The following is a 27,637-nucleotide window of genomic DNA, read 5'->3' as shown; positions in this document are numbered from 1 at the left end:
CGCAGGAAAGATTGTGTGTATGCAGGCCGCTAATCACTATCGAATATTGTACACTACATACAGACCTACAAACTTATCTGGAGAATGGCCAAAAATGCAACTACATACCACCATAGGACGCCATGTTGAAAAACGTAATTCGAATGTCAGATGTTGCCAGTAAAGTTAAGAGTCGTGGTTGGGTAGTTTTCGACAGTGGCTCCCCCATCTCATTCTCCAGATAAGTTTGTAGGTCTGTCTATACTTACTTGTGTAGTGTGTATAATATTAGCGGCCTGCACATGCACAATCTTTCCTGCATGAAAATGTAGTGTGCGCGATGTCACGCGGCAAAGATCCTGTGTCTAAAGTCACGTAGCGAACAGCGGAAAGAGTGAGGTTAGTCGCGTCCAATCATCTTTCACGCGTGCCAAACGTCAAATCGTTTTTTAGCGGCCTTTACACGTACAATCTTTACCACATTCTCAGGAGCAAATGCTCCAGATGCATTACTAAGTTCTGAAAAGTTTTAATGTAAATCCGGAAGTTAACATCTTTTCCTCTCGATTTACATCATTGAGAAAATCCAATGTATCAGAACCACACTGAAGCCACCTCAAGGTTTTTTTATTTTCTGAATTTTACACATTATTGAGTTAGGTATCTTTGGTTTTAGTTTGTTGGAAAGGAACTACAAATGACAGGTATATAATTGAAACAATGCTTTTGTATGTTGCCAGTTTTTATAATTGAATATCCTGATAGTTCTAGCTTTAGGTGCATGGTGAAGTTCACCCCAAATAAATCAGGTTTAATGTCAAACGAATGTATGATCCTGATAGAGACCTTCCTTCCAATATCTTAGACTTCTTCACCCTCGCCCGGATGGCAACCGGTCACTTGTTTGAAACACTTTAATCAGATGAATGATCACAGAAAAGCAGCCGTCGGTTCAAGGATCGACATATTCCGAGTGTGCCTCGGTCATATGATGGTCGCGAATGCTTTCATTCGGATATACCAAACGACAAAAGTAGCATTGTGCAGTCATTACTGTAAAAAAGAAAAAACCCTTGTTAATCTCACGCATGAGTTTGTTTCCTTCTAATTATGATCAAAAATTAATCACTCATATTATGTGCAAACAAATTTTTAAGAGTGAGAAAATTTTACACTTAGGGATTGCCGGAATACCGGGTATCCCAGTATTTTCGATACCAAAATACCAGTTTTAAAAATCTGACAATATCGATATATCCGGTGTTGACAGTGGAAACAAAATGTATTAACTAACATAAAAAGCTTAACAGGACTAATTTTTTTTTCAGGTTACAGAATGTCTGGTTTACGTTCGTGGTCCTTCATCGTCCTTGTAACCAGTAATGACACAAGCTATAAAATATTAATATTCCAAAGAGATTTTTACATATTATATTATATTTATTAGTAGATATATACTTTTTTCAATTATTTTACAAATACCGGTATTCAATAGGAAACACCAAAATACGTATTTTCATTCGGTATTGCAATCCCTATTCACACGTAACCACTCCGGATGATTGTTTCACATTAATACTTCGATATATTCACATAGGATAAAAACATTTCAAACAATTGTAACATTACTTCTGTTTCGACGTCAATAACTCATGTTTCGAATTTTTGATTTCGCTAACCCATAATATATCACCACTTCGACGATTTAATTTCCGGTAGATATGATATTATAATTATACAATCTTAACATTTACATCAGTCAATGACACCCTTAAAAATATGGGTCAATTACAATTAAATTGTATCGATGAGTGACGTGTTATCATTTTGAAATGATCATTGTCTACCGGTGACGATGAATGGAGATTCGAAAAAAAATATGCACACTTTGTCAATCATACTTATTTGATTTCATTGAACTAAGAATATAAATTGCAGATGGTGTTAATAAGCTTTTAAAATTAATTATATTAATTATTATAAATTAATAATATGCAAAATAGATAAAATATTATAATTAATTATATAATCAAATTGTCAACATACCTATCTGTATGTTGTGTCTAATAGGTTTATATTGTAAACAAGTAATGGTACTGTTCGGGTATCAGGAATACAGCGGAAAACACATTTTGAAAATACCCGATATACTGGATTATTTGTTAGTTTGGGTTAGGTTGGGTTAGGTTAGTGACATGACCCGGCTCACGGCTAGCTCAATAATGCTACCGGGCCGTCACTGAGGAGACTAGTGATGAACTAGGAGAGGTGGATCTCCTTTGTAGTATCACAACTTTTGAATTCCCGAATAAAACTCTCAGCTGGTGTGGTGCCGAATTTATCCAGGTACCAGAGTTCACGGTCACACAATAAGGTTAACTGTCATTGTTCCCGTAATTAAATCTCATTAAAGTATCAGTAAACTATTTATTTGTTCACTATAGGATCTCTGTGAAATCTTTCACAAATTCCCAAAAAGTCACACCTAATTCAGAGAATGTATACGCAGATATTCTTTGGATATTTTTAATTCATGAAATATTTTCCCATAAGAAAGAAAATATAAATTATTCTTTGGTCACACAGTATTAGGTTTATAAAAGAATAGAATTATTTTATTGTTGTTTATAAAGTTTATTTATGTTCTCAGTGTATTTACAAATATTTATTTGTGTTTACAGACTTGTTTACAAAAGGTTTGCTTAATGTTTACAAATTTATTTACTAAAATTTGTTTTTATGTTTATGAATTTGTTTACTAAAATTTATTTTATGATTATGTTTACTTAATAAAGTTTCAAAAATTTATTTTATAATCCCGAAAAGATTTGTAAAATTTATTATTACAGACTGAGTTTATTAATTTGTTTTTATAAAACAAATCCAATCGCGTAATTTATCTCGATTACGTCACCTCGTATGATGAGTAATGAAAAATGAAATTACTCCGCGAGCACGTTACTATCGACAGATACGTGGTATTCGAGCTACGTTTTAGCGGCCGACGTCACTACCGACAGATACGTGTTATTCGCGCTACGTTTTGCGGCACACGTCACGACCGGCAGATACGAGATATTCGCGTTACTTTTTGCCCGTCGATGGGGACTTATTGTAGGTAAATTTCACGAATGTTACTGAGAACCGTATCTCGTATCCGCGGAAGGACTGCTGCTTAGTAGGAGATCGCTGGTGAGAAGTGTAGAAACTAATAATCTTACGGGAAAAGTGGTCGCCTTTTATACCCTTCGGATAGAGGTTTAACAGGAAACAGTCCGTAAGGGATAGCAGATGTATATCTTTCTCTCACGGGATAAATTTACATATATCTCCCGTTCCTGGCAACTTTCTAATAGAGATATCTTCTAATTAAATCGGGTTAAAATTACTCTACCTTATTTTCACAAAATAAAGTTTCAATAGGGGTGTTTCAAGCACCCTCTAGAACAAGTCCCTTAAATACGCCGTTGCGATGACGTAAGCAAAATAGTTGATTTTATATGATTTTTCGTGTTCGAACGAAGGGGAAAGTTTCTAGCTTTCCAACGAGGTATCGGAATAGGTATTCGGGTATTAAATAAGGGAATGGCAGTCTTTAAATTTAAAATGTCAAAATGAAAGGTTGACACCCACGTACTAGTCCTTTCCACCACTCTTGGCCTTTTTAGGCCAATAGAATTTTACTAACTTTTAATAAAACTATTCGGTCCCGCAGAAAACGTTTCATTCGATATTTACCTTTCGGACGAACATTATTATGTGAAAATACTATAATATTATACTTAACATTTCAACTTAAATATATAAATGCTTAATCCTAACAAGATGTTAATTACAAGCGACTACAAATTTATTTAGTCTTTAATAGTGGCTTTTCCATAGTAATCTAAACGTAACCTTGAATCTATTTTTATCTGGCAACTCAACACAGCCGGGCCGTAAATTCTAGTCGAACAGAATTCAGTTAAGGTTCAAGGTCACGCGTCAATTTGTGTTTTTAGTTGTAGTATTTGATTCTTTTATTACTTAGGAGGCAATTAAGATTTATTATTGTTTATGGGTAGAAACCCATCTATACCAGAATCTTAAGTTTTTCCAATTGTTACTTTTACAATATTCATTATAGTTAGCGAGTTATAGCATTAACAAAATCTATAATTATAATTACGCGTCTATAGATATAGATACGCGTTTACAGTATTTTTATAACGGTAGTTAGCTTCGATCTATTAAAATTCTTTATTTACAATTATACAGTATATAAATTTATAAATATTCAATTTTCTTTTTCAATTTTCACACACTTCCATTATTGCTATAAAAGTTATTGAAGCATGTACTTGCTAAATTTTACGTAAACAATCTCTCCCATAACTTATTTTCTAAGTTTAATGGAGATTTCCCGGAAATTATTTCCAAAATAGATCGATTTGAATTTCACGACATGACATTTCGAGGTCTGTGGTCACAGCGTTCCAATTACACTGGAGCACTCTTGATTTTCGGAGGCGAAAATTTTTTACGTAAAATTTTATTACATTTACAAAGAAAAGGTAAACAACATACATTTTACTTCCTAATACTAAACGATTACGCTACTGGTTACCTGTTCATGGTCTTTTTCGACCATTCCTTCTCTGCTTCTTCCATAGTTTAGAACCATGGGACTTATATATTCTGTTTGTACCTTGTCGTGAGGTTGTCGCACGGCTATTGAGAAGTAGAATTGACTACAAGGCTAGATTTGTATAGTTATGTCGTTAAACCATACTCTGCCATAAACACTAACTGAAGGTCGGCGTTTTTGTTCGTGTCATTAGGTTAGGTTTGTTTAGGTTAACCTAACAATAAATCCAGTTTATCGGCTATTTTCAAAATGTGTTTTCCGCTGTATTCCTGATAACCGAACAGTACCCAAGTAATTTTATAAACAATAATAAGTATGTCAAAAACCAACCCATGTTATATTTTTATATCATAAAATACTTTCAAAATACACATGTGTAAATAGGTAATATAATAAACTTCTTTTTTGGTGTGTAATTAGCTTTATAATTATTTTTTAACATATTATTTGTGTTTTGTATTTAACAGTTTTATCTAAACAATAATACTATGTTATTTTATATATTATTATGAACATTATGTAAAAACAAGACCATATTTTTATTCCAAGATTTACCCATTTGCTATTAACTGATTTGTGTTAAATTTTTCAAGATATTGTGTTTTTGTATTGCTATTAAAAATAAAATACTTCCATTTGCATTATTCTTTCTTACCCTGAATCCTAATAAAGTTTTTACCGCGGGAACTTTTTATAATGAAAATACGCTAATCATAAATTGGTTGTAAGCTGAACTATTGATAAAAAAAATACTCAGTGGGGCGTTTTTATGTCCGAGTACGGTCGGTCCATTTGCAGCAAAGTGTACCTAATTTCATTAGGATACAACTTTGGTTCACAAAACGAGTACGCAGTGACATTTGTGTGCTCCCTCTGTAGGAGGAGTCCAATCTCTTTGATAAAAACATATTATTCTATCTATAAAATATCTCAATTCATTATGTATGATTTAGCTAATGGCATAATTTTATAGATAGAAGATTATTTTTTTATATATATGGTTAGGTTAGGCAGGGAAATTATTAAAACTAATCAACACCATCTGCAATTTGTCTTCTTAGTTCAATGAAAACAAACTGACAAAATAGCCTGACAGTGAAGTCATAAAGTAACCTGATACAAAACCTCGGTCCACAACGATGGGACATCTTAATAATCTATCCTGTGTTGGAGTGAAGTTTTTGACAAATTTATCCACAATCCAAAATGACTTGGTCAGTCCAGTAGAAAAGGTTTCCTAGCCAGGAACCTCAGATGACTCATGCAATCGTTCTGTTCTAAATATATAGCTATATCAAATCATCCCAGTACGAAAATAGTGAAAAAAAACTTACCAGGATGACGTTTCATGTGTGTCCGGAGAGTAGACTTCTTATAGAATGTTTCAGGGCAAACTTTGCAACAATATATTTTTTCATTTCTGTGATCATCCATGTGGTTCGCCAATTGTTCATCACTCTCCATTTGTTCGTTGCATATTAAACACATCAAGCTCCTTGCTCCTGCAAATCATCAATCAATTTAAATCTTTTGCGACCATGTCCAGAACGTATCCCCCGCGATGCACGGGGGGTTACCTGTATTATAATATTATGGAAGTATGTAATACACACAATCCGACAAAAACATATGAAATATAAATATATGTACAATGTAATTTCCCATATTAAGGTTGAAATTATTTATTGGTAGTAGTGTTAAAACTCTCCATTATTATTACTAATGAATATTAATACAGTAAATTCATATGACAATAAATGTCTTAATTGATTATTAGTGGATAGATTATTATTAATAGAAATGTCATAATATCATTTTTCGATGTTTTCTCTGATTTCTGCAGTACGAAATTTGAAAATATACTAACACGTCAAATAAAGTTATCGTTTATAAGCGGATTGCGAAAGAAAACAAATGAAAATTAATCTCCTTTTAGTTTGACAGATAAGTACCAGTGTCGTATTGACACCCCGGAAGTCCGGGTAGGGAGGGGAGTCGGGGCCGCACGGCCGATCCGACCTCAGAGCTCGACTCGCCGGTCAACCGGGCGTCAATGAGGCCCTCGTAGCGTGCCGTCGGCAGAACGCGGGAGACACACGACCAGCTTCCACCCTTCGACTAGCTCAGAATAGTTCAAGGCGGTCAATAGTAGCTGGTTTTTAGTCCGGTAGAGCACGTTCAGTGCACGGTAGGTCTTGACAGTTGGGGGTAAATGCAGGATTGACGGGATGGAAAAATGATGAACGCACGTTGTTCGTAGCACAAATCGTTGCCGAAAGTTTTATTACCTAATTAGTTAGGTTCACAAAAAAATTACACAACACACATTACATACACAACACAATATTACTACACATTAACAATTTCACACTTTATAAATTTTTAACAGCCCTAAATTTATTAAAAATGGGCGCCTAGGCTGTCAATTAAAAATTAAGCTCCCACAGGGCACACAGCCTGTCGCGTTTGGGAGTCTTCCGCTAACTAACTTTCTACCTGCAGTGTTGCGGCTAGCTCTCCTTCTTTTGAGCTTTATCGCTGTCTCTTTCAATCTACCCCTGAACGACCACCCCTCTCTATCATTCTTGCATGCGGCGAATGTTTGGCTTTTGCCTGGGTTTTACCGTAAGGGTCGTCCAAGCTACCTTTTTGGCAGGCAGACTGAAAGTTACAGAGATTTCTAAGAATTGAGCCCAAAAGAAGCAACATTTATAGTTGATTACTAAAGAGCATTTTATGCATAAAACGGCGATGGAAGGATTTTGGCGGGATATGAGAAACATGAATGTGGCATCCATATCTTCGCTCGTGATTTACTATTAAGGGGTCCTCCATGCCCGTAGAAACGTGGAGGTATCAAGCGGCCCCATTCAGATTCGAGCGAAGTGCCCATTCTGTTTCCCGCCATCGTCCCTCCATCCTCGCTCGTATTACCGCAACACAGCGGTGTGCCCCTTGCCCCATTTACTTTATTGACGGTGACATGACCAAACTCAATAAGTTTACATATAACGGGCCCTTCTTAGGGTCAGTTTACAATTATATTCTCGCAAGTAATTCATTACAATTCAAGAAAGGCATCGGGGCGTCGCCATGAGCAACCTAAGTTCACATAGTTTTTTTTCAGACATGAAATATAATTCGTATCTATAAGGAATTTACATTACAAGACCGGACGTCATTGTCCGCCTCCGTATCCTGCTTGAAGAGCTTATTAATTAATCTTATTAATAACGACCCTCTTCCATTACAAAAATATATTCTTTTTTTTTTTTTTTTTTTAAACAATGCCTTTCGCTACATTTCGCACACGTCACGAGTCTCCATGACGCAGCTACATTCGCGACTTCTATTTTAAGCTTACAACTTTCATGGTTATAAACAAGCACTAAGCAGCACTCACACACGGTTATTCTGGGTCCTCGCCATTTGGTCGCAACACCCAACCGTTTACAGTTATTTTGGGTTTACCAACGAGACTATCCCCCACCGTTCATATCCCGAGGGAGGGTCGACGGACGCCCCTAGCTGAGGCGAGTGGTTCAGACAGACCTTTGCGTGGTCGATCCCTCGCCCACATGCTCAGAGCGTGAACATCGCCCCCCATCGTTCAACCACCAGCAGAGTATACCTCGCTGCAGCGCCCCCGCGGTGGACAGTGATAACCAGCCTCAGTTTATCCTGTCACCTAAGTAGCGGTTACAAAAACAAAGCACAATCTTACAAGGTGGAATCTGGCATGAACGACATCGTTACAGGCTCATCACCTTCAGTTCGCTACCAATTACGCACACCGGTATTCTTACTCGGTGACGCTACATTTGCGAGAAATTATGTTTTGACAGGCATAATCACAAAGCAACATCTATTACACATTACAATAAAAGAAAAAAGAAGACAATTTAACAGCAATCGACTTCTGGGTAAAACTCTATCATTCCTGCCTCACTACGCTAGTAACAACATATTTTTAAATCACAACAGAAATTCAAGACATAACTAGGATGAAAACCACAATTACAATCAATAAACAAAGTATAAAACCTTAAAAACCCGTCCCTCCGCCATGAGGTGACCCTGATGCAAGCTTCCTACCTACGTTTCGAACCGCAAGAAGAAGGCGGGTAACTGAAGTACCCACATCGCTAGGTTGCGAGCGATTGCGTCAACGACGTTTTCGACTCGTATGGCGGCAGTCCGTGCTATTTTAATTTCTACCTGTTTATTTCTACGCACCGTTTTAGGTCGCGTACGTCTACGGTGGCTATCCCCACCGATTTCCGTGGTCTGAAACCTCCTCGATTTATATCCTTCTCGGTGAAGGCCTCCCCTTGCACCTTTATATAAATACCTTGAATTTCTAACTATAAGGGTAGATTCCACACCACCCGTATCCACTCTTCTTCGAAAGAGTAGATGGTGGAGCATCGCCCGTTTTAGCTCCTCTGAGGGCCTATCCTCATCGCCTACTTCAACACTACACTACTGCACTTTTTCGCTACTTCACCCCCCCACTACTAATTAAAAAAAAAAATTAAAATGGAATTAGATTTTCTGGTAATTCGGGTAGACACAACGACGCCATTCTGCCTCGCGGCTAAGCGAGCGAATGCTGAAGTGTCGCCCTTTCTGACATGGCTGAAAGCCCATTGTTATCTACTACGTTCGCTAAGTAATCACAGCAATGCTTCGGATTCACGTCCGCTAGCCCTTAAAGATTCATCCTCACTTAGCGACATACAATTCACGAGAGGGTTGTGGCATTCCGACCCTGCATATCGAATTACTAGAATATCCGGCCACCGATCGATAAGGGACCCTCAACACATAATAAAAATACACCTCAATACCGCCCTCCGCCAGTCGTATCTTGACGAAGAGTCGAAAAACGGCCCCTGCGGTGGTGAGAGGGTCTGTGCCGACAGGGGTTTACCAACGGACTCTCACACAAGGGTGAGAGGGTCTTACCGAAGGCGTACGAGCCGGCCTCCCACACACTCGCCGGAGTGACGAACGGCGCCTCTCAGTCGATCACTCCCGACAGAAGACAAAACCAAGGTGCCACAATAAAAAAAAAACAAATTTAGCTTCGCCTCGCTACCCATTCATGCACGGCGGAATCACTCGGCCGGCACTACACTTCGCGATCTAGGCTTCCTCTCAACACACACGACACGACAAGTCTCCCGCTCACGATCGGTACCATTACCTAGATGCAGGTTACTTCCACAGTGGGCTCTCGCAAGATGAGGCGCGTAGCTAAGACTCATCTCGTCGACCCGTGGCAGTTCATCCTAACACAACTATTCCTACCTAACGAATGCGCACACTAAAAATCGTACCCTATTTTCATCACCTGTATCTACATGCGTACATACATGCGTCCTTTCTGACACGGCTGAAGGCATATCGTTATCTACCACGCGCGCTAAGTTATCACAGAGATGCTGCGAATTCACGTCCGTTAGACCTCAAAAATCTGTCCCCATCACACGACACCAACTCACGGGATAGTTGTGGGGGACACACCATCCATTACTAGAATATCCGGCCGCGATCGACTGTTGACTCGTGACACAAAGAAAATACAAATAAAATACAAACACAATTATGGCGTACCTGGCGCGAACAGATTCGTTACACACCGACACCCTCCGCCTCACTACTCTATTGCGCACACTGGCACTCGTGCTCAATGTCACTACATTCATGGGCTCGCCTTAATCCTGACAGAGAGACGACAGATGCCTCCTCGATCAATCCCCGATCGAGAGGCATGGTCCTACCTCAACGAGTCAACCAACCAGCCGACGGCGCCATCATCTAGTCAACCGCCCCGTAAGAAGATGCGCGTAGCTAAAACCTATTCCGTCGGTCCACGGCAGTTCATCCCAATACCTCCATTCCTCCTTAACAAACGCTCCTCGCTAACGACCGTTATTACTTCTCGTCACACGCTCATACATGAGTCGTCATTAAGTAAATTAACCTAGGCAAAATTCAAGGGATACAATTAACAAAATGTGCTTACAAAACAAAATTTAAAATAAGTATTCATGGTTATCATACTTAGTACACTAATCTCCGTACTAAATACGCAATACAGAGTCATCAACCTGGCCAAGGTAGATTTATAAATGAGAATTAAGATTCATTTTCAACATTTTTCATCTCATCTTAATTGAGTGAATAAGGTCATTAATATTTAATTATTCTATTTTATTCCGTCGTGTTCGACAACATAGGTTAATGCAGTACCAAACTGCGGCATATACTGTAGTTAAATTGTAGGTCTAACAACAAAATGACACATCAATAAGACATACACTGCAATGATAACAATACACAAACATTACAATACGAAAATAAACAACAATATGAAATATGAATTAAAATGAAAGTTTTATATTGGCCTGGTCGTTCCTCCGTAGGGGGTCTCCTTCCTCGTCATCTTCTCCAGTTAGAGCTTTATAGGCGCTAACCGGCTGTGTGGCGGTCTGTTACCGCGTCGTCCGCGCCGCGCTGGCGTACCACGCCTCTCCACGGACATTTCGTAGCCGGCATCCCTCCTGGTCCGCGCCGTCTTCTCGCAGATACACTGCACGGTACACTCAATAACTCCCATCAAGTCCGTATCGCAGTTATCCATCGTATAGTTAAAAATAAATTTAGTATTTAAAATTTATTATTAGTGTCATTGATCCTTATTTGCACGCACTGGCAATTGTTCGTATTGCAAAATCAACAGAAAAATATAAACTCGAGAAAAAAAATGTCTTACTGTCAAACTGACAGATGACAGCTGTCAAAAGTAACAAATGGCAACACTCACAGCTGATTCAAAATGGCGGATGTCAACAGACTCAGCTGTTTCAAGATGGCGGACTATCACAACACGACAAACGTCAAAGTGACAGTTGACAACCTTCACAGCCGATCCAAGATGGCGGATGTCAACAGACTCAGCCGTCCCAAGATGGCGGACTATCACAACACCACCAACGTCAAAATTACAGTCGTCAACCACAACAACCGTCCTCCCACTGTCACAAATGTCAAAATGTCACTGTCCACGTCAACTGTCAAACGCTTTAAGCACACTAAATTTAGCACTGACTCTTCATTTCAGGATATCGGTTCGGTGAAGCTCCTTCGGTTCTTCACTGCCCTATTTCTGACACGTACTTGTCAAAATGACAGGTACTGTCACAGGTCCACGTTGGGCTCGCCAAACTTGACACCCCGGAAGTCCGGGTAGGGAGGGGAGTCGGGGCCGCACGGCCGATCCGACCTCAGAGCTCGACTCGCCGGTCAACCGGGCGTCAATGAGGCCCTCGTAGCGTGCCGTCGGCAGAACGCGGGAGACACACGACCAGCTTCCACCCTTCGACTAGCTCAGAATAGTTCAAGGCGGTCAATAGTAGCTGGTTTTTAGTCCGGTAGAGCACGTTCAGTGCACGGTAGGTCTTGTCAGTTGGGGGTAAATGCAGGATTGACGGGATGGAAAAATGATGAACGCACGTTGTTCGTAGCACAAATCGTTGCCGAAAGTTTTATTACCTAATTAGTTAGGTTCACAAAAAAATTACACAACACACATTACATACACAACACAATATTACTACACATTAACAATTTCACACTTTATAAATTTTTAACAGCCCTAAATTTATTAAAAATGGGCGCCTAGGCTGTCAATTAAAAATTAAGCTCCCACAGGGCACACAGCCTGTCGCGTTTGGGAGTCTTCCGCTAACTAACTTTCTACCTGCAGTGTTGCGGCTAGCTCTCCTTCTTTTGAGCTTTATCGCTGTCTCTTTCAATCTACCCCTGAACGACCACCCCTCTCTATCATTCTTGCATGCGGCGAATGTTTGGCTTTTGCCTGGGTTTTACCGTAAGGGTCGTCCAAGCTACCTTTTTGGCAGGCAGACTGAAAGTTACAGAGATTTCTAAGAATTGAGCCCAAAAGAAGCAACATTTATAGTTGATTACTAAAGAGCATTTTATGCATAAAACGGCGATGGAAGGATTTTGGCGGGATATGAGAAACATGAATGTGGCATCCATATCTTCGCTCGTGATTTACTATTAAGGGGTCCTCCATGCCCGTAGAAACGTGGAGGTATCAGTATTATCAAATTATATTTTCATAGTTATTAGTGAGGATAATATATACCAGACTCATCTGGTTTAAGTACGGCTCCCAGTATCTCTTGATATAATTATAGGTATTTTCTTTCCCTATTATAGTGGTATTTTCACAAGTTGTCCTCTCTAAATGTTGTAAGTGACAAGATGCGCGTATTAAATTTGAATTCGTGTATTTAATACTACGTGAGAACGTGATTATGGTGTGACTCTTTATATATATGAAAATCCAGAATATGACTCTTGTTGACCTCATGTATGCCCATCCCTGATATATACATTTATTTTTTGTTAAAACTTATATGTACACAAGTGTGCAGATTTCACATTTAAATAGTTTTGTAGAATAATAATAGTGATCTGTGTTATATCGAGTATATAATATAGAAAGTATTAAAACGACATTACAGTTAATTTGTGACAGGACAGAAAGACATGAAAAAGTATGGTATCGGATAGAAAACGCGTATTTGAATACTATATAATATCTCTGATAATATTAATTACTTGAAGATTATGCTCAATTAAAATTGAAGTAATTTTGGGATTGCACAAATCGAATTGAAAACTGTCAAAAATCAACAAAACGGCGTTTAAATAGGAAGTTGGTGTGTTATTCAAGAGATCTTTGCGTATTAATAGTACTAAATAAAACTATATTACAAATTAATTTTTACATCATAAATAATAGTAAAATAGCTTTTTGGATCCTTAGCATCTTCTTGTGTTACAATTGGATTTGAATTCACACCTTTACATAAAAATGATGTAAACAATAAGAAGGAAAAATGTCAGCAACAAGCGACTGTAACATTCGAGTCGAAACACATTCACTAAAATAAAAGATCGCCCACCAATCGTTTTATGTAACCTTGTCGATGTTCACTGCACTGCGCCACCACCTCAATATTCATTCTAATGATTACCATGCAATCAATAGATTGCTTTAAATTAAATTACATTTTTGATTTCAATAATTTTAATTGAACCTCAAATATTTCTGACGTAAATTGCGGGAAATTAAAAACATAAAACTGGGTATTGAATGTACTAAGTATAATATGTACACTAAAATGAAACAGTACCTATAACAAGAAGTATAATATACAAATAGTTTTAAAACATGAATTCCAGGCATGTAAAATCAGGGTTCAACCAACACACTCAACTTGCAACCAATGTTCCCTCTAAGGTGTGCGCGTGTGTGCGCGCACACCTACCAAAATATGTCCGCACACATGTTTTCATCCCCCGCACAGTTCTCACACAAAAATATCGTAAAAGAAAGTTTCAAGAAGGGATCACCATATCCGTCCCGTTCTATAGCATGCCAAAGTATACGGAAAAAAGATATGTATTTTAGTGTTTAGCAATGACCACCTATGTGCCGGATCCTCTACATTTCTTAGTCTTTGACATATTTCAACTTGCAAGAAACATTGTCAGTACAGTCTCATAGTAGTCCTTATTGTGAAAACACCGCAGTTCTTACAATATTTTTTAAACGGTAAAAGTGTTTGTGTCAAAAAGCAGTGTTTTTTACTTAAAATATTTATCATACAAATAATCATGTAAGTCAATAATAATCATGTTTTGTAATAAATAACTACAGGTGTGTTTAGTGAACGTAACAAACAATTCAAGTGAACAATATGATTGCTTGCAAAGTTACATAATATATAGTACAATTATACTTATATATCATATTTATAATTATACTTTGACTTCAATTTTAAACTTTGTCATTAAAAAAGAAATTGTATGTTTGTGTTTGTGGGGGGGGGGGTGCAAATTTACCGCACCGGATGACACCAACCCAGATGGGTTGATAATCCGCACACACAATAGAAAAATTAGAGGGAACGTTGCTTGCAACACTCGCTTGCTAAGACATGTCGGTAGTAATGACCGCATATTGGTATGTATAACTTACATTTTTTTTGTTTGACCATTTTTTTAATTAAAATATTACCCCCCAACCCCCACGTTGCATCCGAGGCGACTACCGCTAACTTTGGGAAACACTGGCTTACACCTAAGTGTATACATACCTACCAACATCATATATATTTGTATTTTTTTTAAATTCGATTAATCCAAGGCACTTGCAACAAATTAGAACTGGAATTAACAAGACACTTTATTTTACCACGTTTTTATTAGCTCGTATTCTTGCTTGTCCAATACAATTTTTTTTTTATTTGTATTGGACGATTGAAGATTTTTAACTAACTTCCCGACTAGCTAGACCATGGCCCCCACATCCTGAAGCGGGCCCCCAGCCTAGGATCTTTGGCGGACCCCCTACCTATCACTAAAGATAAAGGCAGTGTGACGCTCTACAGTAGCATTTTCCAAATGGTGTAGGTACGCAGTAAAATTATTGTGTATAATAAGTGATTTTTTGTATATTTTAATACAGGGGGGGGGCAAACTGCGGTCCGCCGGGTATTTTTTTGCGGCCCGCCATCATTAATTGTACTTCTGATTACGAATAACTTTTTTATAGTTTTTTAAAAAATATTGACAATAGATTAAAATTTGTTTAGCAATAGTACGCAATCCATTTTTAATAGATATTGATAGTGTACCGACAGAGCTACACTTGAGATTATTGATCTGCAGTGTGACACTGATTTAAGAGAATTGCATCATCGTGAAGAAATCTCTAAATTTTACAATGCCCTTAATTCAGACAAATTCGATCAACTTAAAGATTATGCAAGAAAAATGTTCGTTATTTTAGGATCAACCTATAATATATGTGATCAAACATTTTCGATCATGAACCTCAATAAAAATTCTTTACGATCAAATATCTCCGATGTCCATTTACAAGCAGTTTTGAGAATATCAACTACAAAATTAACACCTGAATTTAAAAAAAATGGTCAACAGTTTCATTCTTCTCATTAATTTTTTTTGTAATGTTTATTTTTCGTGATAATAAATAGTATATACGAGGGTGGGTCAATAAGTCCTTAGAAAAGCCGACAGGTGGCGCGACTAGTACTGCAAGCGGTTTGTTTTCATGCAGCGGCACTACCGATTCAGTATGCTGCGAAGTTTCAATCAGATTGGTCGGGTTGTTGTGTGTTTCTCGTACATTTAAAAAAAAAATTGCTTGTTTACAAAAATGGAGAAAATTGAGTTTAGAGCTGTTATTAAACATTTTAATATAAAAGGGTTAACAGCAAAGGAAATAAAAAATGAGTTGGATTTAGTTCACGGCATATCTGCTCCTTCACTTGCAACTATTTATAACTGGTTAAATGAATTTAAACGTGGTCGTACATCAACAAAGGATGAACCACGCTCAGGACGTCCTGTAGAGGTGACTACACCAGAAATGATCAATAAAATCCACGATATGGTGTTAAGTGACCAAAGATTAAAGTTGAGTGAGATAATTGAGGTTACAGGGATCTCAAAAGGTAGCGTCATTTCTATTTTACATGACAAATTGGGCATGAAAAAAATTTCTGCAAGATGGGTGCCGCGTTTGCTCACAGTCGACAATAAACGCAATAGGGTGGTGGCCTCTAAAGCCCTGTTGTCGCTCATGCAACGCAATCCGGATGAATTTTTTCGTCGCTTTGTGACTGTAGATGAAACATGGATACACCACTATACTCCCGAGACGAAAGAACAGTCAAAGCAGTGGATTGCGAAAGGCGAACCATGTCCAAAGAAGGCGAAAACCGTAAAATCAGCTGGTAAGGTTATGGCTACTGTATTTTGGGATGCACGTGGAATTATTTTCGTTGACTATTTGGAAAAAGGAAAAACAATAACAGGGGATTATTATGCATCTTTATTGGACCAGCTAAAAAACAAAATTGAAGAAAAACGGCCTCATTTAAACAGGAAAAAAATCCTCTTTCATCAGGAGAATGCCCGTGTTCACACATGTTTACGATCAATGGCTAAAATTGAAGAATTGAAGTTCGAATTGGTCGACCACCCACCGTATTCACCAGATTTAGCCCCCAGTGACTTTTTCCTTTTCCCAAACTTAAAAAAATGGCTAAGAGGACAACGTTTTTTTTCAAACGAAGAAGTCATCGATCGGACAAATGCTTACTTTGAGGACCTTCCGAAAACTTATTTTTCTGACGGTTTAAAAAAAATTGAGAAACGTCTAACCAAGTGTATTGAGCTCCAAGGAGATTATGTTGAGAAATAAAAAAAAAATACAAAAATAAAAACTGTTTTAATGCTTTTTTCTAAGGAATTATTGACCCACCCTCGTATCTAAAAATGGTATTTTACCTGCGGCCCACCGCTCATTTTGAATTTTTGAATTTGGCCCTCCATCCAAAAAGTTTGCCCCCCCCTGTTTTAATACATCCATTTGAATTATGGAATTGTCGAGTATTGATACACAATTAAAAGTATATCGTACAACCACATAATTTTGAATAAAAATATTACTGAAGGAAAATAGCGCCGCAGGCGACTTTTTTACTATTCAAGCAAATTTGTGATGTGTGTTTATCTCACTTATCTGGTCAACTCGCCTCGCAGGGCCCCTCCTGAGCCCGGGCCCCCAGGCTAGAGCCCTGTCAGCCTCCCCCCTTGTGGGGGCCATGAGCTAGACATTTGAAACTTTGGAAGACAGAGGCAGAAGAAAGCAGAGAAGGAAGCAGAATTGGATTCATTTTAAGTTTATTCTGTTTTGTATGGAAAGTTATTATTGTTGGTTGCTAAGGGGATCCTAGCAACTAAATTATTAATATATACGTGCGTTACTATAGAAATCAATATGAAATGTCAAAATGACATTTCAGTATTCTATATGTATTCAGTAGTTCTATCAAGTACAATAAAAAGTTTTTATTAATACACAGAATTGTCAAGTTTATATGATTCAACAGAAAATTTAAAAACGTGGTATATAAAAAGTTCTTTTTATCTTGTAATTATTTAAAACCATTATAGAACAATGTAACCATCATAATATTGTTTGTAGCCTTACTAGAATGAAGAGCCATGTGCAAAGCCAAGCCGGCTTTAGTGGCGGATGTCTCCCCACAATGATCGCAAATAAATGGTCTCTCGATAACGGCTGCGTGGACGCACTGATGCTTAATCATGTCACTCTTGTGCACGTAGCCTTTACCGCATACATCACAGAAGTGGCAATATTCACCCGTGTGGTGTATCATGTGATTCTCCAGATATACCCTGCGCAGAACATAAAAATAAATATTTAATCCTTTTAGCGCTGACGGCACACTTGCTGTGCCCTCTCGTCTCGTAAGCGGAAGCGCCACGACTGACTCATGACATCATGGTTAAACTGCTACGATATCCATTCAGCCAGCATTCTTCATAAACAATCTAAAGACAGAAGTGAGGCAGACAGATGTTATCATGGACTGATAGATCTGGAAGTTACGTAAAGCGAAGGTAAGGATAAATTTTGTTCACAGTGAATCGCTTTATGGTAGTAGCGAAGGGTGGAGGTAGGCTAGGTACACATTAAACTTTGTTAGTCATATGTATATGTTTTTTATTGAAATAAGACTATAATTTATAGATGGTGTTGGTTAGTTTTTAAAAATCAATTATACCCTGCCTAAACCAAACCATAATAGTTTTCGTATACTTTGAGCGATACGATAAAATTGTGCACACTTTTTAATTCATACTTATTTGTTTACGTTGGATTAAGAATACATATTACATAAATATTGTTGGTACGTTTTTTAATTCTTTAAGCTTTAAGCCGTGCCTAAGCCAAGCCATACTAGAATATTATCGATGCTCTAACATTGACACCTCGTATCTGCAATTCAATAATTTTGAAAGGGGGGTAGTTAAAATGTTATACAAAAACTATTAAATTAAATAAAAACAAAAATACGCTTAGTGCAAAAATAATTTAGTTCATTTTTAATATAACGGTATTTTTGTTTTTATTTAATATCATTTAATAGTTTTGTATAACATTTCAACTACCCCCTATCAAAAATATTGAATTGCAGATACGAGGTGTCTATGTTAGAACATCGTTATTCTATCTTTAAAAATTCCAAAGATATATATTATTATGATTTAATTGCATAATTTTAGATATTCTATAGATAGACAAGTATTTTTTGACTCCTATCTATTATGGTTAGGTTTAGGCAGGGTTTAATTGAATTTTAAAAACTAACCAGCACCATCTGTAAACTGTAGTCTTATTTCAATGATAACAGATATGTATGACAGACAAAGTTTAGTGTGCATTATTTATGGCGGATCTTAACAGCCTACTTCCACCATTCGCCACTGGTTTATGGCCAGGGTTGGAGAAGTGACTTGTATATGATGGGGCAAATAATTTTGTACTTCATGACTCCAATGACCTAATCAAACAGAACGAGTCCTGAAATAGAATTAAATTGACGCGAAGATTTCTATTTGTACGAAGTGAATCATTTCACATGACAATTACAATGGCTGAGAGGCACCTAAGGTTCTTTTTGTGAAAGTTTTGTGTTCGGAATCTTCCATTCACTAAAATATTTATGTATCATTCGTATAATGAAGACCTACCTGCCCACGCACACACCAAATCGTCATCAAATCACAAACTGTCTAAGAAAAATCTCAGTATCATTCAGATTGTGAAGACATAAAATGGAATAGAAAGGATCCCAATGCTACTCACGCCCGAGAGAATGTTTTGTGGCACAGAGTGCAGTCGTGGGACCTAGGCTCGTCTGTCTGGTGGATGCGGTTGTGGATGCGGATTGTGCGCTCATCCGTGAATGTCTCAGGGCAGAAGCCGCACTGGAAGATGCCCAGTATCTTCTTCACCATCACATGAACGCGACGGTGCTTCCTCAGGGAGCTCAATATGCCGAAGCTCACGTCTGCAACACACGTATATTTTATCGTATATTATAATGATGCGCAGAACATTGTTTACAAGACACTTGGTGTTAAACATGTAAAACATTAACAGGATATTTTTAACAATTTTCACATTTGACTGGATGTTTTGTCCGTTATATCGAGGTCCATCAGATCGAGGTTCTACTGTATGTACACAGGTCTCAGAACTATTTTAGGAATCGTCAACAATACATATAATGCTGCCCCAGTCATAGACCTTTAAAATATTTTATATTAAACGTCTTAACTGTCAAACTAACCACAAATTGTGCATTGATATATACTTCGGTCGTGAACTTTTCTGTGCTCGCACAGGTCATTAAATGAAGGCAGAATCTCCCTGCAGATGGCGCACTTGTAGATTTGCTGACCCAATCCCTTCTCTTCCTCCTCATAAAAGGCAGACTCATCAAAAAAATAGTCATCCACGGGCTCGTTCGCTTCAGTATCCATGTCCAACATCTGATCATCCTAAAAACAAGTAAATCGATCAAAATTTCTGTTTCTTAACATTATATAGACGGCACTTTTTTTAAGGAACCAATTTCTTTATTATGTACATTGCAGTGGCGAACAACCTACTAAGCAATTATTTAGGGCTACCAAAAATGCGCCGACATACCTATTAGAAAAAATCTTTTGAATTAAATATAAAATGCGAGGCGAAGAGCCACCTGCGTCCTACCGAATAACGATGAAATTAGCTAGTACACCCATCCTCTTTTTTCACGGCTTTTTTTTGCACGATTTCGAAATAACACAGTTTAAAAAAGTACTGATTATTTTTTATTTACACTGATTTTTTTTGCTTTAACACAGTTTAAAAAAACTAAAAAGAATAAAAATATGTATGTATGTACATATTTATCCAAAAATTGCGTTGCAATGGACCGCACGCCACTGGTGCATACATATGTTGTCACTGGATGCCACCACATACGTACATACATGACGCCACTAGTCAGTTACTTCGGACTCGATACGAGAGACGCGCTGCGTGCTTCAGCGTCAGCATCATTAAATATTTCCAGCGATGAGTGATTTTTCGCCAGCGAAAAACAACAGTAAACGGGTACATTTACTATCAAGTAGCGACACTGAATGAATGCATTTCTCTATGCTAAATTTAATTTAATTATTATTAATTATTAAAATGTATTTTTTGAGTTCAAGAATTTCATATTTTGAGTTGATTTTAAATGGAACCTGTCTACCATTTTTGTATGGGCACCTTATCTTTTTTTACACGGTTTTGTTTTTCACGGTGGTCTTTGGTACGTATCCCCCGTGCAAAAAGAGGATCGGATATATTCATATTATATCTGCGAGGTTATTCTAACATATTATTATCACCTAACACCCAAAAAGTGATAAATGTGATAGGTAAATATATAACAATAATTATCATATCCAGGCAGTTAATTATCACAAGAAGTTGACTGTTGAAAGTGCTATCTTTTAACACCACCTTTCTTGGCTAATAATTCAAAATACTAATAAATTAGAGTTGGCACTCTCCATAATGGAATTTATAGAGATAGGAAGTGATCATTCAAAATATTCTGCGAAATGACGAAACCATAGTATATTAGTCTAGACTAAATTTGTCACTGTACCAGCATGTGACAGCACATGACGTCATCATAATGTAATCGCAGCATAAACAGCTTAAATACTTACTTGTTCTGCCACAATCTGATGTTCACTTTTCACTTTTTTTGTAGCATCACCTTCCTGATTACGTCTTAGCTTGGCGATTCTCTCTTCTATTTCATTAAACTTCTTCGAATAGAATAACTTCATTTTTTCTCGTGCAGGAATATCCGGCATAGAATATGTCAGTGGTTTAGGTTTCTTTTTTAATATCATATTTATTATTTCCAAATCCTCTTTAGTTATCATTTCTTCATCAGTATTATTAATTGTATCAGAATTACTTTTTTCTACAGGTTTAATCAACCCTTCTTGTTTCACATTGATTATATTAGAATTATCTTGTTCAATTTTGTGTTTTGTATAAGTTTCTTCATCATTTTCTATAAAATTAGTTTGACCAGTTACTTTTTTAAGCCTCCGTGACGACGCTGGGAAGACAGTGTCAGTTTTTGGCATTTTTGCACCTCTAAGTTTTCCAAGAGGGACACAGGATATCGTGCTAGGTGGGCGAAAGTCACCGAGGGCATTATGGCATGAAGACATTGTAAGAGCATTTTCTTCACTTTTCGAATCAATTTTTTTACCTTTATCCGAAGCTTTATTTTCTTTGAAATTCGTTGTAACTGTACTTTCATTCTGTTTGGTTTCTTTAAATTGGAAAAACAATCATAAATAATTTGCATTATACAAGCATGAAAAGAAATAATTTTGTGTCTGAATAAATGAGTATGAATGGGATTCGAACACACATATTTAACTTGCAGGACGAATGTTCCTAGGCACTGAGCTATCAACCTTTTCCAGGACATTATAAATTTCAATAGAAAATGCTGCATTCTGCATTTGACGCTCTTAGTTTCCAAGTCGGTAACTTAAAAATTCTTCCATTTCGAGAAAATCGCAAAAAACTGTCAAGCACATTTAGGTCTTTAAATAGAATATTTTCTTTTTGGAAAGTAAACGATTAGAAAAGTCAAACAGCAAAATGAAATATGCTCAACGTCGTTAAAATTAATAAAACGGTGGCTGATGAATATAAAAAACTTTGCGATCACCCTCTGTTTTAATTCCATTTTACAAACAAACAGAGCGAGATTTGATATTGAATGGAGGTTACTGATTTTGAAACTAACAGTAACATACATACCTAACTGTAAAATTATGTATTCTCAATTCAACGAAAACAAATAAGTATGACTGAAAAAGTGTGCACTATTTTTGTAGGATCGCGCCCATAGCATACCTAAACTATAATGATTTGGTAAGGCAGGGTTTAATTGAACTTTAAAAACTAACCAGCACCATCTGCAAGTTGTATTCATAGTTCAATGAAAACAAATAAGTGTGACTGATTAAGTATAGTGTGCACTATTTACGTTGAATCTTATCAGCCTACCTTCTCCCCTCGCCACTGGCCTGTAGTAGTGTAAAGAAAAAAAAATCACCTGAATTAGTCCATTCCATCATACATGCTGTTTGGCCATCTTTCACATCGGCACCGACAGGTGGAAATTTGTTGAAAAACTTCAGCAGAATTCTCTGTGTTTTCTCACATTGCTGTCTGAGTATATACGATTTCGTAACTTGACCAAGGCACGCTTCACAAATCATCTTTGGCCAGCAAGTGTCATTTTTTAACTGAAATTATAACAAAATTACTATGCAGATAATCGCGGGGGATACGTTCCGGACATGGTCGCGATAAGCGAAATTTCACAATCAATGGGGGGGATTCCCTTGTTTAGCTTCTCTAAGTTTATTGTGTAAAATTTGCCATCGCATACTGTCAGGTAATGCATTACAACCACGTTTTACAGCACTCACTCGCTCGTAATCTTCGTCGTTCTCTTCTAACAACTCCATGCAATGATTGTGAAGAGAAAGGGCCTTTTCAACGGTTTTAACACTTTACTTTCGCACGGGAACAGGTTCGGAGACGTCATGTTCTAGGGATGTATGGCAGTCCATTTCCTACAGCTCTTCATTGGTTAAGGGTTTGCCGTCTGAATATCATCTACATCAGGGATGGCGAACCTTTTTACATACGCGTGCCAAAATTTCCCAAATAATATTTACGTTGATACACCCCTGTTACAGGTGGGCTTTTCCCGGTGTAAAATAATCATTTAGTAGTCATAAGTCGAAACGTAACCCTGACCTCTAGAAACGGCTTCATAAAACATCTAATCTGATTCCTTGCTCAACTACGTAATTTTATTTTTTTCATTCATGAGTAAAGGCCTTCGTCCGGTGCGTGAAAATCACTTACTGGGCGGAGGTGTAATTAAGATAGATTTTAAAGTATAAATGATGATGGATGAAAGAGATAATTTTAAGATTAAATATAAGTACTTATTCAAATATAATAAATTTTGCCGCGCTTGCCGGCAACGTTCAAATTTCCACACGCCTGCGCCGGGGTGGTCCTCGTGATTCGTCAAATCAAAAACATTACGCGATAAAATTTGGCCAATCACGAGAGTCCTTTTTGCTGGACGGCGTGGGTACGCGGAGTTTGAAAAAGAGAAAAGAGTTAGTGAGCGTCCCTTTTCCAACATGTACGGACCTGCGAAACTTATTGTTAAAACAAAATATGTAAACGTGTAAAGAAAATGTAAAATATAAGAGAATACCAAGTTACGCACGAGACAGACGTGGTTTCATTTAATTTCTCCTCAATTTAAAATATCTTGTTTTGTGAATCCGGGGTTCGATGGACACCTGAGCTAGCCGCTGGAACCCCGGGTATCTCAACGTGCCAAGTAGTTTTTTTATTGCGATTTTTTTTGCAAAATCATCTCGCGTGCCATAGGTTCGCCATCCCTGATCTACATCAACACTTTCGACGCCTCGGAATATGGCTATAAGACTAATCTCTTCGATGATATTTTGAAAATCATTTTCATAATTGCAGTGAACTTCAACAATTTCACAGAACAACCTTTTCCATACACGACTGGGTGACTTCATTGCACGCTTTGTCGATGTTTCTGATAGCTTTCATATATTAAATTATTTCCACCAAACTCGCATGGCACCTCTATCACCATCAGTTTCGTCAATGAGTTGAGAGAAGAATAGTTAGATGATCCTTGGATGCTTTAAATCCAGAAGCATTCTTCTCCTCTATGGAAATAAACGTACGTGTTGGCATTAGTTTCTAATAGTCCCGTCTCATCCACATTAAAAATGCAATTTGGTGGATAATTTCCCCTTTCCACGTATTTCATAATTATTCAAACAGATGTCACTGTGTGTTTAATTTTTTAGATTATGCAAATCAATCGACAGAGGCTAGTAATTTGAGTTTAAAGCCGGACGAGATGACTCTGATTAAATTTGTATGTGCGGCTTGTCGATCACGGCTTCATAGAGTGAGAAAACTCGCTGAAGGCATAAAACAGGTTAAAGGTGAACATTATATAATCGCCTAGTAAGTAGTCCTCACCAGTGTTCCCTGTAAGGTGTGCGCGCGCACATCTACCAAAATGTGTCCGCACACATGTTTTCATCCCCCGCACAGTCCTCACACAAAAGATTTTAGTTTTGCTCGAATGCACGAAACCATCACTTGCACAATTATTCTTCGACTCATTTCTCGGAAGGCGAAGGTCAAGTGCGACTAACGCGAGCACGAAAGTGAAATTTTACATTGAGCGGGATCACTATATCCGTCCCGTTCTATCGCATGCCAAAGTATACGAAAAGAAGATACGTATCTTAGTGTTTATCAATGACCACCTATATGCCGGGTCCTCTACATTTCTTAGTCTTTGACATATTTCAACTTGCAAGAAACATTGTCAGTACAGTCTCATAGTAGTCCTTATTGTGAAAACATCACAGTTCTTACAATATTTCTTAAACGGTAAAAGTGTTCGGCCAAAAGCAGTGTTTTTTACTTATAATATTTATAATACAAAACTAATAATTAATTTTTGTAGAGAGAGAGTTTGGAGAGTGATGTTGTTTCATTTCGACCAATTTATGAAGTTAGGTGGCCAATATTGCTTAAAAATGCTGAAAGATCCTCAAATTCACGTCTTGATAATGATTTTGAATGATGTTTTGGGTGAACAATCATCAATGTGCAAAATATTTTCAAAGGTGCAATATAACAACTATCGAAGCCACTCAATTTGCAAAAGCAAAAATTGTCACTGCTCAGATGCGTTAATGATCCGAACACACAATACAAAAATTAGAGGGAACGTTGGTCCTCACCATTTATCTCTTCCTGTTTCTAATTGATTTAAATTGTTATCAGGCAAGATTCGATAAGATGCATCAATTCAATCCAAGTTGGAAGAATAGAACAATAACGATGTGTACTAGAGGTGGGAAAACTGGTTGATTTTTAACCGGATGGCTGCCAATGACGTCCTAAGACGCAAACTTTTCCGTGAACGGAACGCTTCTCATACAAAAATGACGTCTTTGGACATCTCGCTTTAAACGGGTTTTAACGTAAACATTTAAGGTGATACATCAGTGAAACGGCAAATAATTTTCAACTATAGGCGCGACGAAATTTTGGACTCGCTGCCATTCGGAGAGAGAACGTGGAGCTGGAAACACGTCAATTTGTTTCGTGATGGCGACGGGCATATTAATTCTTAAGTCGTGTAAAGATGACTAAAAATGTTACACATTTACTTTAAAAAGAAAACATGTCAATGAATATATTATTATTGTTACTGATAGAATAATAAACAGAACATTAAATGGGCACAAGTTGGATTTATATGACAAATTATATTTCGTTTGACATGCGTCATTTGCACCCGCGACCCGCAATCCGCGCATCGCCTAGCCACGATCTTTTTAGACCGTGCCTCAACTGAGGTATAACCTTAACGTAAATCAAATATTTTAAACATACAAATATATTGAACACACAACGACATATATTTGAAATATCGTCACATACTCAGACAGAATTCGTTTTTACCACTTGAAACGTAAATTGATTTTATTTTTTTATTTTTGCAATAAAATTCGCGGCGTGCAAGGTACCGCCATACATACACACCTACCGGCAGTAAAAAGGTTAAGACTAAGTATACTTACTACCAGTATAAAAAAAATACTTTGTATTGAAACTTGTTCAAAAATACTTACTAGTAGTACCTACCTATTTGGGATATTATATCGAGCGTTTGGTGTACTTGACTTTTTAAAAGCCATTTTTACACAAATTGTTTATATAATTATTATCCATTTACACAATCACTCATAAAATTTGAATTCAGTTTATAAGTTCCTATTATAACACAAAATATCGAGAAACTCAACGTGACGAAACCAGATAAACGCGTAAATACTTATCAGAACTCGAGCACTAGTGCCTATTCCCGGACTTGAGACTGATGTCAGCTCAATATAAGTCTCATACTCAACTGAAACTAAAACTAACTCCTTATTATTACTATAAAACGAATATGTCACCATTTCTGTCCTTTACTATACCAACTTTACAACTGGGGAGAAAGGGAGAGCAATGACAGTTAAGTATATCACGGCTAGACATAGTTATTTCTACATATATATACCAAATGATTCTACTCGGTTTGCCGCCCTTCAAGTAACTGCCGCCCCCAAGCGACGCTCAATCTGCCAACCCCCACGGGACATCACTGATCATCAGATAGAATTTTACATCAGATTCGATCGATTTTTAGTTGCGGATTATATTCTGTTCTACTTACAGTTAATTTGAAAAGCTCTTGGAGGAATTGGACAATATTGAATCGAAACAATTTCTTTTGAAAAAGCCAATATTTCAAATGAAAGACATTGTGCATAGTATTGTCCTTGCCATTATTTAAACACACCCGACAAATAAGTTGAATATTTTCCTTTTTAAGTTTTAGATATGCATCCTCGTCCGACACGACTACTGAAGACATGATTACAAAATACCGACAGGTATTTAAAAACAACAAAAACACTTTTGGTGCTTTTTACTGGTTCTCCGTCGTCGCCTATCTGTCAGTCGCCATATTGGAATTCAGCTATCTTTTTGTCATCGAATTATAGTACGCGGTCCAATACATTATAGTATTTCATCAAAAATTATAGGAGTGTTAAGAATGTAAGTTTTTTGTTTGTCACATAAACATGAATGGAGAATTCGAGAAATTCCGATGCCCTGCTTTATTAACACACCTCTTACGACCGAAAAATGCTAACACAGGTCGCCGTGATTAACTGTCACGTTAGTTTTTTAAAGTATACAACCAACGCAATGAAATAAGCAATGGGGAATATTCGCACAACCGGCGAATTCAATTAATCCCATTTTTCAAAATTGTGGTACTTTTGACGTACTCTACT

At 37.3% G+C, this 27,637-nt stretch overlaps 1 protein-coding gene across 2 annotated transcripts; it reads right to left on the bottom strand.

Annotated features, from left to right (window-relative positions):
* Positions 1-706: 706 nt before the first annotated feature.
* On the bottom strand, positions 707-27,291 carry LOC147070882 (uncharacterized). 2 transcript variants are annotated; one of them, XM_085948700.1, is made up of 8 exons: positions 27,010-27,291; positions 22,747-22,939; positions 21,326-21,948; positions 19,906-20,116; positions 19,419-19,623; positions 17,736-17,944; positions 5,941-6,108; positions 707-1,032 (listed from the first exon to the last, which is right to left on the bottom strand). In XM_085948700.1, exons 1-8 carry the CDS (start codon positions 27,208-27,210, stop codon positions 932-934), a joined length of 1,911 nt encoding a protein of 636 aa, XP_085804826.1. In that variant the 5' UTR covers positions 27,211-27,291; the 3' UTR covers positions 707-931. The 2 variants fall into 2 exon arrangements, with proteins under 2 accessions (XP_085804826.1, XP_085804827.1); XM_085948701.1 differs by lacking the exon at positions 27,010-27,291 and adding an exon at positions 26,436-26,563.
* Positions 27,292-27,637: the final 346 nt, after the last annotated feature.

This window comes from Rhyacophila brunnea, unplaced genomic scaffold (genome assembly GCF_057557595.1).
Source record: "Rhyacophila brunnea isolate RB1 unplaced genomic scaffold, BYU_Rbru_1.0 scaffold_21, whole genome shotgun sequence".
NCBI classification, from domain to species: domain Eukaryota; kingdom Metazoa; phylum Arthropoda; class Insecta; order Trichoptera; family Rhyacophilidae; genus Rhyacophila; species Rhyacophila brunnea.
Note: the sequence above shows the minus strand (reverse complement) of the source record. Positions and strands in the feature narration are given on the sequence as shown.